General features: G+C 43.7%; 1 protein-coding gene across 5 annotated transcripts in view; it reads right to left on the reverse strand.

Annotated features, from left to right (window-relative positions):
- The window catches only part of PDZD2 (PDZ domain containing 2), a 1,178,280-nt gene that overhangs the window by 144,062 nt on the left and 1,020,551 nt on the right, over positions 1–13,667 (reverse strand). For all 5 annotated transcript variants that reach the window (XM_085630570.1, XM_085630578.1, XM_085630563.1 and 2 more), the window contains one exon: positions 2,011–2,143. In XM_085630570.1, the coding sequence (XP_085486696.1) occupies positions 2,011–2,143 (133 nt within the window). The remainder of the gene's footprint in view (positions 1–2,010; positions 2,144–13,667) is intronic.

Raw genomic sequence — 13,667 nt, forward strand, 5'->3', positions numbered from 1 at the left:
GGGCTTCCTCAGTGGCACAGCTAGGGACTTGGCCGTCCGTTGCGGTCTCTGCCTTTCCCGCCCCGCGGGCGTGCTGAAGAGCATGGGGTGCTGCCGATGATTCTTGCGTTTGCCTCCCCTGCGGCAAACTCATGTGAGAGCAGGGGGGAAGACACGCCGCAGCCCCCAAAACTCGTGCCGCCTGGGGCGGACTGACACACTCGCCCCCCGACGTTGCTATGCCACTGGACTTCATTTATGAGGGGCACTGAAAATACATCAACTTTTTGTGACTCACTGTGAGTGGGCCTGCTTGCATCTGCACCCACGTCTGCAATAAGGTGCAGGAGCAGAGGCAAAGAGATTCACACACATGCATAAGGCTACGCCCCCACGCAAATGAGGAACGCCCTTTCATTATAGTGCAGGTGCCACATGTGCGTCAGCGCTATCAGTATTACAGAATGGGCCACACACGCATCTGCGGCCCTTCTTTAACACCACTGTTTCTCGAGAGCACAAAGCGGGCGCATACTCCTATTGCGCTCCTGATGCACAATGTATAAGAAGCCCCTGGTAGACACTTTTTTGAGATGAACTCTAGAGTGTCTGTTAAAAACATCAGTGCTACAGCCAGCCTGGGATATCACCATTTGGAATTCCAAGAGAGAACTGTACCACACATTTAATCAAACTGAAGCAGTGTGATTGGAAATTGTGTACAACCTTCACATGCAAAGGGTCAAGTGCTATTATAGTAAATTAAGGCAAGTAAATGAGGTGGAAGAAGAAACACACAATCCAATCTATATGTTAGAAAGTGAATGAATCAGCGAGGGAACACAAATCCAGCTGCAAAGAACATTGTTGAAGAAGGGATTGATGTAAGATTTTGGTTCACTATAAACCTAATTTTTTATATCCAAAAATACACAGGTTATCCCCTGGGACCCAACCAGGTATGGCATTGCTAGAATCCTGAGATGGTTTTATGGTTGAGTGTCAAGAGAAAAGGCACGTCTCTGTATTGCTTTGTAGCTTCTTTGTATGTTATGGTGGACTATAGCCATTAGAACAAAAACTATCACCCAAAATAGACTCTCATAATAGTATATGGGAGTTGATCTGCACACTAAATGCATATCAATTAAATAAATCCATAAGAAATAAACCATGCTACAATTCTATAATTACTTAATTATATAATGCCCATTTGTTAATCCAGAAATATGTTTCTAGGAATTTCAGGGCTCTCCTGCACTCCTGTTGGGAATTTTTCACAATATATATTCCATCTAAGGGCAGTACCAAATGACAAAAGCCTTGATAAAGCTCAAAGGTTGAATGGCCTGAGCCAAGCACATGTCAGCTGGAACTCTGTTGAAGCAACAAACTGCATACTTTCTGGCTAATATCTGGATATACAAATAGACTGTAAACCATTAAGAAATCAAAGAAGACCACTACAATGTAATGTTGATGAACTTCATTAACTAAGTGTATGTGGCATGTGGATTAGCACCCATATACCATTTCCAGAGTCCATTCTGGAGTGGTTATGAGTCTATACTACGGATTTTCAATATGAATTTATGAACAGAGACTAGAACTGTTAGCGAAACTTCCAGATTTAGTATGAGCACAAAGGGGGGCGGGGGCTTTTTATGGTTAGCTCGGCAAGCAGACTGCGAGGTTGTGTTTTTGGGGAACAGACCTGCGCTTGGTGTTACTTGACAGCTGTGAATGAGGTGTGATGCATTTTCATTCTGGAAAGGAAGGGGTGCATGGGCATATTTTAGATCCTCAGGGAAGAGGATCTGATCAAGTGAGGTGTGACGAGTACTAGTGCTTGACTACATTGTGTGAACTGAAGATAAAATGAGATTACTCAACATGGGGGGAATCATCTAACGGAGAAGAATTTAGGGATGAGTGGGGCAGGCGTAGCATTGTTGATTGCTAATGATGCTAGAATGAATGTTAGCTTACTTCTGACTGCGACAAACACCTTTTAATATGTTGACACCTCACCTTTGGGTTCGGATGACGACTGATGATAAGGCTAACGGGTCCCGGACCGCACTCACTCAGAACGGCGTAGGCTTCGCTTAAAGCTGCATGGAGAAGACTTACGGAATCCGCTTCCAGGATCTGATCTCCACGACTAAAGGGATTGAAAGGAAAATTGATTGACATGGACCTGAGCCACACAGATATTTTTCACAAATGTGATACTCAATTCGTAAGATAGCTCTGTGGGGAAACAGCATAACAGCTGCTACCCACAGTTTCTACTTAGCATCACACTGTTAATTAGGGATGCAAGCATGCTAGTTGGTCAGATGTTTAACCACAATGAACGTTCAATAAAATGAGATTAAAAACTTGACTGCAGTCTGTTGACAATGCCTACTGCAAACTGTGCAGCACCTGCATGTACTCTTTCCTGGATACAGGGGTGCACAACAATTCCGTGAGAAATACATATTACTCATTTGCCAACACATTAACTTCAGTTGCAGAGCCTTCATTAGAACAGAGGAGCGTCGTCCTGCTAAAAAAATGCCCAAAGAAAAGCCCCAGAACTGAAAAATGAAATGATAATAAAGTTTATTTATTACCATTTAATTTTTCAGCAACCGTCCTGAACCGAGTGTCAGGATGGGGCGGGGCCATTGCTGCTAAGGCGCAGCCACGAGCTGTGCACTTAAGTTTAAAGTGCGCATGTCTCTATGGCCGGCTGTCTTGCGACAGCCAGCCACCCGTGCACATTTTTAACTTCTCTAACACAGCTGTCTAAAACAGCTAGGTTAGAAAAAGCACAGCCCTTCAGTGCTCCGAAGAGCACTGAGAGCGGCTGCTCCCCCCAGTCCTGATGCTTCCCTCATGCTGTTCAACAGCATGAGAGCATCGCCAGGATTGGTTAGTGCAGTTTTCTGGATCCTGCGTTGAAGCCTTGGGGAGAGAAGACAACACCCAAGCGAGGAAGACATCGTGCGGCAAGCTAGGAAGAGAAGTGCCATTTTTTTGCTGCTCGTCCCACCACTCCCCATACATGCCAGGCGCCACTGATTCACTTATTTCAATCAATGCTTTGTCATCAATGATGAATTTCTCTGCTGAAAAGGGCTGGCAGCATACTAACTTATCTTTTTAATACATTCTTTAAACACATTTTTGCAACTAAGCAACAGATGTACAAAGCCAAAGCCTAAAACTCACAAAACAACAGGGTTTATGAACACAAAATGACTTTTAGGTATATATTAAACTCATTTTGCTATTCAGAAAAGCCTTTCTGATATACAAAATAGCTTTAGCCACCCATACTGAATCACAATTAGAAAGGGGCATGCTCTCCTAATTGGCATTTGGTATGGCACATATCAAAAATTTACAATCACAACTGTGGTTGCAAACCACTAATCAGTTACCAACACCTCAAAGGACGGTGGTAAACGATTTGCAGAGGCGAAGGGGTCCACTTGGGAAAGCTTACCATTTGTGAATGGTGTACGTGGCCCCCGGGCCTGCTCCCTCCAATGCTTTTCCAAGCAGAAAAAAGTGGGTTTAATAGCATCAAGGGTTCCTTCAAGCGACATAGCCTATTTTAAACAAAAAATCAAAAGTTTCCAGTTTGAGAGCACAGGCCCGGGAATGGTGCTATCTTTTGTGACTAGCCTTTTAGTAGATCTGGCCCCACATGATAATGATCTGAAATACAGTTCCAATTAGTGTAAGTTGTGTACTGTTTGGTTTGTTCCCACAGGACAGTCTACAATCAATCTTAACAATCTCACAAATATCCCACATGCACCCACACAGTTCCATATGCTATTTTTGTAGCAGACTATCCCCACCCCACTAGGATTTACCATCCAACAATGACTCTTATTTAATTCTTTCAAGACATCAACCTAATTAACTGTAGTCTAAACAAACCTCCTGATATCCACATATGCACCACAAGGCAGCAAAACCAAATAGATGGTAAAATATTGCTCCTTAACAGCAAAGCCTTATCAACACATCATCACACATCTTAGAACCATTCCTACTGGGTTAACTAAAACATACCACACCTAATGTGCACAACTCTACATCACAGGTAGAGAATAATGAAGACACTAGAGCGAGAACATTGTCCGTACGCTGCTCACTGCACTACTGTTCAACCCTCAGAGATAAGAGACATTTACGCATACGCATAAATACACTTAATGCACCTCAATATATGAAGGTAGAAGTTTTTATAAAACACTAACCTAGCTAAGAAGAATGACAACACTTAACAGGCGATCGTTGGCTGCATCAAACACATTTGATTTTCATATCCACCAACACAAAGCAGTATTAAACATCAGGCTGGACAAACCAAACCTAGTGAACCATAAGCAATGGCATTAAAGAACCTGGACTCCCGTTGATTAAAATTCCACGACTATTCAGAAAAGGACGCTAAGGTCTCAAAACGCTATGGTGTCAAATAGATGATAGAAATGAGTTCTACGAACGCTGTTAATGATATATTATATAATGATATATCATATATAGCAAAGGAAGGTTGACGGGTCTCTCAATATAGTATTCTATATTTTGAAAAATGTTTAGACCCAGCTGGGTGAATCAATTACTTTCAGCCTAATGAACAGCAGAATGTGTTGCTATAGTTGTTAAATTTTAATGATGTTTAACCCATCTTTGTTTCCTCAGCATTCCTAAACTAGTGTTGGAGTATATCTAAATATTACAATCATGGACTGTAGAGAAAGTGGACGTATGCACTCTATTGAAAAAAGCACACACTGAAATTCCTGCAGGCATAGGGTTAGGGTAGACACCTTTAAATCTAGAATAATGACAATTTCATTTTTTTCAAAAGGGTGTAAATATTGATTGTCAAGTGGAAATGTTGGTTTTATAAATGCACCCCATGGATTGAGCTGAAAATGTTAGCAAGTACAGCAACACCGTTCAATAACGATAAAAAAAACCTGTGATGCAGGAGTTCAAACTCACCTCCAGCTGCATACATTTAAAGATAAGCAAACCAAATTCAATGTTGAGATAATAAGCAAGAATCAGTATGACAACAGGCACAGTCAGACGACATAAGTCCTGAAGGGCCTATTTTCAATTATAAATAGTAGTTATGTATTAAAACGTAGCACGCTCACAGACACATGAACATCAATTGCTGCTTTGGGGTTTTCATCTGGTACTTTCATCAGTGATCACCCTTCAGAAAACTCTGATGACTCTTCTGTGGTTTTGCTTTATTGTCAGATTTGTTCACGACCACACCACAACAGCATGAGCCCAACATCCCTCTGGTATAAAAGACATGAAGTCCACACATCTGGAAAGAGGGGCTTCAGCAAAAGGTTGAAAATGATCCCAACACAGAATTGAGGTTCCTTCGTGGGAATGTGGGAGCACCAACGTCCTGAAGATATCCTCATGTCTAAACAAGAAGCGGAATCTGAGATGTCTCTGCGGCTACAGTAAATGATCAATAAACACAGACAAGCATCTATTGGGAAACTGTACCGTGGTGAGCAGATTCCATGACAGAAACAGACTTGCATAAGAGCAGGTCAGCTTTGTAGCTAAGGTCCACGAAGCACAGTCAGTTTGGACGCCACCTTAAAGATGGGAGTGTTCCTGAAGTTGTTTCAACAAGGCCATCAATTATTTCTGAATTAAAATCTGATTACTGTCTTTAGTAACAATCTCATTTATGTTTAGGGTTCTTTAATCCAAACCCGAGTACCAGTTATCCGCAGTTGTAGAAGGTGCCAAGACTCCTTCCTCTTACTTTCTTAAATATTTCCACAGATAAAAAAAGCAAAATTCAATAATTAGAACATTTGTGATTACATGCAAAGAGGTCTTTCTGTCATTCGAATAAAATTGACAAGGTGGATACTTTTCTAAAGTCTCCTGGTACGGAGCTTGATAACATTCTCTTACAACTGGCAGTAAATTTGACAGCTAATTGAGCCATAGAAGATTTTTCATTCCAGCCATCTACTGCTTTACATGCCCACAACTAAGCAAAATGATAAGACCAAGAGGGTTTAGATATACAGGGTTTCTAAAAGAGTAGTCAGGGTGAACCAAAGACAGCTAAGCATTCATAAGACTGACAGCCAATTCATTAACACGAGGATGAGTGCGAAAAACGTCTCATCACAGAAGATCTTTCAAAAGAACAGACTGAAGAGGAAACAAAATAGGAAAACAATGGGAAACACTCAAGAGTTCGCTCTCTCCTCTGCGTGCCAATGGCTCATTTCACCAGTCTCATCTTTGTGCTCTCCTCTCTTCACTGCTACAGCATCCCTGCCCCCTCTCTTCCCTCTAGGCACTATACTGCAGCAAGTGAGCAGTAACCAAGCATCCAACATAGCCACGTCCTTTATTCCAACCGCACTTAAACCCGGATCGCTGCACACCTGTACCGCTTGCTCTTTCTTGCGCAATGGTTCTCCTGTGCCCTGCAACCATATGCCACCCATCTCTTCTAGGCACAATCCTGAAGCATATACAGTGGCCATGAATACAACATTTCCACTTCTTATATCCCCTTGGTACTTAAAACGGGGTTTCTCCACACCTCTGTGCTTTTTCAACGTGTTTACTATGTTTTCTCTCATGGCTGCTGCACCAGACCAAACCCTGGTAGGGCTCGCCTATCGGTGTGGGCTGGCTGGTCTGAGAGATCAGTGAGCGGGCTGGTTTTCTGGCTGTTTGTGCTCGTCTTTTATGTCTGCTGGGGTGGTTTTTAAGTTGTTTTCCTTGATATTAAAACAAACATTGCCTGAAACAAGTTCAAATCCATGCGGTCTTCCATACCTTACAAGCCCCGCATTACTTTCTTTTTGCCTGCATGCCCTACCTCTTTCATGACCTAATATGAAACTGACCTTTCCACAGGGAATGCCTGGTGTTTGAGATGTGAATGCGGTTTAAAGGAACAGCAAGTGATTTAAATCCCACTGAAGCACTGGGTGGGAACTGCATACATTTGCTTTAAATTAACAGAGTGGAATCCCGCAGTACCCCTCCCACATGAGGCAACAAAGACCTCACTGTGGGACAACTGCAGCCTGAGCTTGTCAGAAGCTCCCCACACTCGACGGGGCCTTGATCCTCGCACATCTGGAGCCCATCGAGAAAGTAACACTATCTAACGCGGTCATTAAAGGATTTCCCCGGAATATTGGAACCACATTTCATTACAACCCGGAGACTCCCAGGATCTCAGGGTGGTGCGAACGGGGCTGTGATTTTTGTCTCAAATGAGCACTTACTCCAAAGCGCCTAAAATAATTCTTAAAACTAAGCAGCGCTGAAAGAAGTCCTGTCAACTTGTCACAGATGTGCCATCTACTTTAAAGAATTCTGAATTAAATCAAACGCATGACCGAGCTGGTCCCTCCCCCCTTTAACACTTAATGGCCACCTAATAAAAATGCATACAATTATATAATTAACACCTATCTTAATATTAACTTACCTATTCCCATTCTCCGGTATTAAATGGTTTACTGTGGAAATGTAGAACAAGACAGCTGTGTTCGTTTATTTATTTGTACACAATGTATTTATATTGTTCAGCCAAGCTAAGAAGGTGGCGATTTTCGATATTTTTAAATATTTAAGTGGCCCATAATAACAAGTATTATCACAATTGCCCTGGTTCTGTTGGGCTTCAAATTCCGAGCTTCAGAATTGTTTTTGGACCAATTTCGAACAGAACAAAGCTCCGTACATGGTAACCAAAGAGCAACCGAGCTCTCTTGTAAAGTTATATATATATATATATATATATATATAAAATATATAATCGGATACATAGCCATAGATAACAGAAATTGTTATTTTGAATGTTGCTCTTCTTACAACAGTTTTTTCCATTTTGAGGCGCTATGACCCAAGCTGGGTCCTCGTTATCCGTGGCCCGGTAAAAGGGGTACCGGTAACTCCTGAGTGGAGAAAATGCAGCCCATTCAGAGTTAATTCTTAAAGTCCAACAACGAATAAGGAATTACCAGAGGAATTGGTGAATCCCCGTACCCCAGTAATTCCTCATTTTGGGTCAGAGTTTAACCTGGAGGTTTCAGCTCCTTTTTAGCAGCCGAAATCTCTGGTTTGAAGTTAAGAAATCCGCGGTGTTCCAGTGGATCTAAAAATTGCTGTGGGGCAAGTAAATGCTGTCACCGCCTCCATCGAAATAAAGAGGCCACTCGTAAAGAGGGGCTTAGAGCTAGGAAGAGTTGAATTATTCTGATGGGAGGGGAGGGAACCACTTTAAAGCATTCCCAGGTGGGCGTGGCTTGGACGCTGACCAAGATGGCCGCTTAGATCCGGAGCTCCGCCGCACCGGGACGGACCCGTATCACTTACGGCAGTGTTCACGTTCCTTCTTCGAGCTTTTTGGGATGTTCCAGCTAGCGGAACGTGTTCTGCGCCTGGTGAGCCCAAGGTGAACTCTTTCGCGCCTGGAATGCGTTGTTTTCACCGCGCTGAATGTGCGCCTCAGAACGCCCGCCATTTTGCTGCCTCAGCGCTGCTCGTCTGAAACCGGCGCGCGCACTTGGAGCAGTAAGTTTTCTTCATGCTCTCTGATGCGCTCCGCTTTTCAAGCGAATGTGGAATGTTTTTCTTGTTGGCAAGCGCTTTTCTGAGGGATAGCTGCATGAATGACTTATTACAACTTCTCTGGTAGGTGAATGCCTCTGTGGTTTTCTGCTGCGCCCTGAAGATGCCACACCTGCTTTAATGCTTCAGAGAGATGATTTAATTTGTTTTCTACATTATGGAGGCGCATGGAGATAGATTTTGTACCAGAGGCTCTCTTCCTGTGACATTTATACACTCTTCATGAAACATCAGCTAAATCTTATGTGGCGCTAAACCTACTATTGGGCAACGTTATTTAAACACCAACTCTGTATGGAAAACATCTCCTAACATCTGCTGGCATTACCTCCAGGCCCGGGGTTTCTTCACGATTTCTCCAAGTGTCCTCTACTACTCCTGATGACCGCTGGGCTATTTAGACTGGACATGTTGACATATTGACATGGCTCGCGCCTAGACTACGCCAACATCCTTTACTTAGGTCTTCCTGAGTATCTGCTGACTCGTCTGCAGATAGTTCAAAATTCTGCAGCCAGGGCAATCTTCGGTTTAACTAGAAGATCTAGGGCCAGCAATCTCCTTGTCTCTCTGCATTGGTTGCCGATTCGTAAGCGTATCTTCTTCAAGACCCTAACTACAGCTTTTAGGGCGCTTCACAATTTCGGCGCTGAATATCTGCAGAGAAGGGTCAATTTCTATCTTCCATCTAGACCTCTGAGATCTGCTGCCCAGGCCAAGGCTATCGTTCCAACAGTGAAGCGTGCTCGCTGTGGAGGTCGTTCCTTTAGTTACCTTGCACCCCGCCTCTGGAACACATTGCCCTTGACGTTGCGGGTGTGCACCAATCTCTCGGTTTTTAGGAAAGGACTTAAAACCTATCTGTTTGCTTTGTAATGCTGCTATGGTTAATTCTGGTTATGTTTTCTGTTATGGCTGTTTGTTTGCTGCTGGTATTTGGTGTGATGATCTTTAGCGCCGGGACGCTCTTTGGAGCAGCTGAGCGCTCTACAAAACAAACAGTAACATAACATAACGTAACATTTTTGAGGCCAAATGGTCAACTATGGAGGCCCGTGTTTCTTCTGTGGAGCAGCAGGTTCCAGAAATTCAGTCAAATTCCCATCGCATTTCCTCTCTGGAAAAGTCTCTTCTCGCCCTTCAACAACACACTGAGGACTTGGAAAACAGGAACAGGAGGAATAACTTACGCGTTTATGGCCTGCCGGAATCCTTGGAGGGTGATGATCCTGTCACGTTTTTCTCTTCTTTCCTCCTGAAATTGTTGGACCTTCCTGCTACCACCTCTCTTAGTATCCAACGAGCCCATAGACTTGGTCCTCGCTCCTCCTCCTCTACCAAACCACGAGGGGTCATCATCCTCTTCCTCAAATTTACGGATCTCCTTCTGATCCTCTCCACAGCTCGAGCGAAACGCCAAGTGTCCTGGATGGGTCAGAGAGTTTTTCTCTCTCAGGATGTCTCTAATGTCACTGCTGCCAGAAGAAAAGAATTTCTATCTCTTCGTGCTCCTCTGCGTTCTTTGGGAGCTAGATATGGCCTTTTTCACCCTTGTACCTTCAAGGTAACTCATCAAAACAACACTTGGACTTTCCAAGACCCGGCTGAACTTAAGAATTTCATTCACATTCAGACTAATGCTGGCATGGACACGTCTAATCCTCCTACTGGTTGATTATTTACTTGTTTGGTTTTTTCTCCTTACAGGTTCTTGCTGGAATTTTTTCCCTCCTTGGTTGATTCTCCTTCTGCCTGATATGATTGTATAATGGTTGTCGTTTGGGTTTTCTGTTTTTGCATACAATTGTTTGTTTGTGTACTGTTTACCTCCCCATGACTTCTGCATAACATGTTTCTCTTTCCCTCCCTTAGATTTTCTGTTCGATCAACCCTCTTGTAGTCCTCTTCGTATCATATGATTCGTCTTCCTCATATTCCGTCCTGGTGCGGTGGGTTGTTGCTCTCCGGCTCGGGGGGCTGTTCTTGTCGAATCCTCCCACACCCCATCGTCGTCATCTTGTCATCTCCCTTCCCCCTTCAGGTATGTTTTCCTCAGTCGTCCGTCTTGGATATGTACTGTCTCTTCTTCTTCTCCTCTCTTCCTCCCCTTTCCTTCCTTTCCTTTTTCCTTGTTCTTTTTTTACTATGTCTTTCGACTTTCTTTTGTCCTGCTCTTGTCTTTCACTCGCTTGTTATTCTCCTTTGTGGCGTTTTTGGTTTCATCTCTTTTCTCTGTTCCTAGCACATTTTATTGTGATTTAATTCAAAGTTATTTCATGGAATGTGAAAGGTTTTGTTAGCCCTATTAAACGGCAGAGAGTGCTTTCCCATCTAGCCTCTTACACTCCTGACTTAGTTCTTTTACAAGAGACTCATCTCTCTGAGGCGGAGTCTCTTAAGTTAAAAAGAGGCTGGGTGGGAACGGTTTTATTTTCTCCTACTTCTAACAAAAAGAACGGTGTGGCCATTTTGTGTCACAAGAAGCTAAAATGTAAAGTTCTTTCTCAAGAAAATGATACTGAGGGTCGTTGGGTCTTAGTTAAGCTGTTAATCAATTCTGTATCCTTGACTGTTTTTAATGTATATGGCCCCACTCATCCTGATTGTAACTTTTGGCCTCTAATAACTTCTAAGTGTTTTCAATACAGTGATTCCCTGTTCATTCTGGGTAGGGATTGTAATCAAATTGTTGACCCGTTTCTTGATCGCAAATCCTCTGCCCGTTTCACCCCCCACAAATCACATACAATTCCTTGACACTATCTCCAAATCTCACCTTCTCGACTCATGGAGACTGTCCCATCCTGACTCTTTGGACTATTCTTTCTTTTCACCTCCTCATGCCTCTTTCTCCCGGATTGACTACATATTCCTTTCTCAGTCTCTCTCTCAAAATCTTCTTTCCTCATCTATAGAGCCGATAGTTATCTCAGACCATGCTCCCAGTTGAAGTTGAATGGGTCAAAAACGGAAGTGCTCGTGATAGGAGGTGCACCAAATGTGTGGTCATTCGGCATGGTGGCCGGACTGCCTTGGACCTACCCCTATACCTTGTCAGCAGGCAAAAAATTTGGGAGTGGTGTTTGACAGCAAGCTTTCCTTCACGGCCCAGATCAATCGGGTGGTCGGAATTTGCTTCGGCATACTCAAGAGTCTTAGGAAGACTTTTGACTTACTCCCAGTCAGTGCTAGGCAGACTCTTGTCCATGCCTTGGTCACATCCAGACTCGATTATTCTAATCTTTTGTATCTGGGTGTGACAGCAAAATCCCTCAACCGTCTCCAGGTTCTTCAGAACGCTACTGCCCGTTTGGTACTGAGGCTTCCTAGAAGAACATCATCTAAAGCGGCCTTGAAATTCCTCCACTGGCTACCCGTCGGGGAGCGGATTATCTTTAAGGCACTATGCCTATGCCACCGCATCGTCACGTGTAAGGCACCTACTCCTCTCTGTAATCTCATCACTCCCTACAGGCCTGGGCGGTCGCTCAGATCCTCGGACACTGGACTGGTCACCATCCCCAAAGTTCGAAAGGCCAGAATGGGAGGAAGGTCTTTCAGATTTTTGGCAGCAAAAAAATGGAACCTACTACCGTTGGAGCTGCGCCTTGAATCCTCAGAAAGCCGTTTTCGTAAAGCTCTAAAAACGCACCTGTTCCGCAATGCACTGGTATGATTTCTTGCACGGGCTGCCTTATTGCTTCTCCTCTCAGCGCGGGGACACGCCGGGGTGCGTAACCATGCGCTCTACAAAACTCCATAATAATTGTCACCGTTCTTGACCTTCTTCCTCCTCATCCCAAATCCTCCCGCTGGCGCTTTAATAATTCTCTCCTCCTGGATCCCCTCTTTTCTTCTTCTTTTCTTTCCTTCGCTACGGAATTTTTCCTACTCAATTCTGATCCTTCTTTACCCCCTCATGTTATCTGGGACTCTTTTAAGGCTACCGCTCGCGGTTTTGTGATTGACTTTGTCTCAAAGAAAAATAAATCTTATCTTAAGAAACAGAAAGACCTTCTCTCCCATATTAAATCCCTGGAGCATAAATTCTACACCTCTTCTACTACAACGGTTGTACCAGACCTTATACGCGCCAAACTCGAGTTTAACAAAATCTCTACTGACAATGCATCCTCATCACTACTCCGCAGCAGCGCCCGCTACTACGGAGGTCGCAACAAGTCAGGTAAACTTTTGGCCAGCTATCTTAAGTCCCGCAAGGAGCGTAACCTGATTGATACAATATATTCCACCGATAATCTTCTCCTGCATAAGGAGCAGGATATACTCGCCCAATTTCAACAGTTCTATCAATCTCTTTATACTCCTGAATCCCCCCCTTCGGCTGCTCTTATTCAATCCTACTTGGACAAAATTCCTGCCCCCTCCACTTCTCATCTTAATTTCCCTGATCTTGAACTTGACCTCTCTATCACTGAACTGGATAGCGCCTTAACGTCTCTAACCAAGGGTAAATCTCCGGGGCCGGACGGTTTCTCTGTGGAATTTTATCTACATTTTTCAGATCTTTTGCTTCCTAAACTTCTCTCCCTCTTTCAATCCTTCTTCACCTCCGGCACAGCTGCTGGTACCTTTCACGAGGCTACGATTTGCCTAATACCCAAAGAGGGTCGCGACCCGCAATTTTGTAAAAATTATCGCCCAATATCCCTTGTCAATGTAGACTATAAATTATTTGCTAAACTTCTTGCCCGGCGCTTAGACCCTTTCCTCCCACACCTTATTGGTAAGGAACAATGCGGTTTCGTAAAGGGCAGACTCACCTCAGATAATTCCCGTCTTTTTCTCAATGTTCTCAATAAGGTACCTTCTCTCAACTTCTCTCTAGCTGCTATATCAGTTGATGCCGAGAAGGCTTTTGATAGAGTAGATTGGTCCTTTCTTTTTGCCTCCCTTCGTTGGCACGGTTTTGGTCCTAATTTTATTTCTCTTGTTTCTTTACTTTATTCCTCCCCTAAAGCGTCTGTGTTAGTTAATGGCCGGCTATCCCCTTATTTTCC

This window comes from Triturus cristatus, chromosome 2_1, assembly GCF_964204655.1.
Source record: "Triturus cristatus chromosome 2_1, aTriCri1.1, whole genome shotgun sequence".
Taxonomy (NCBI): Eukaryota; Metazoa; Chordata; class Amphibia; order Caudata; family Salamandridae; genus Triturus; species Triturus cristatus.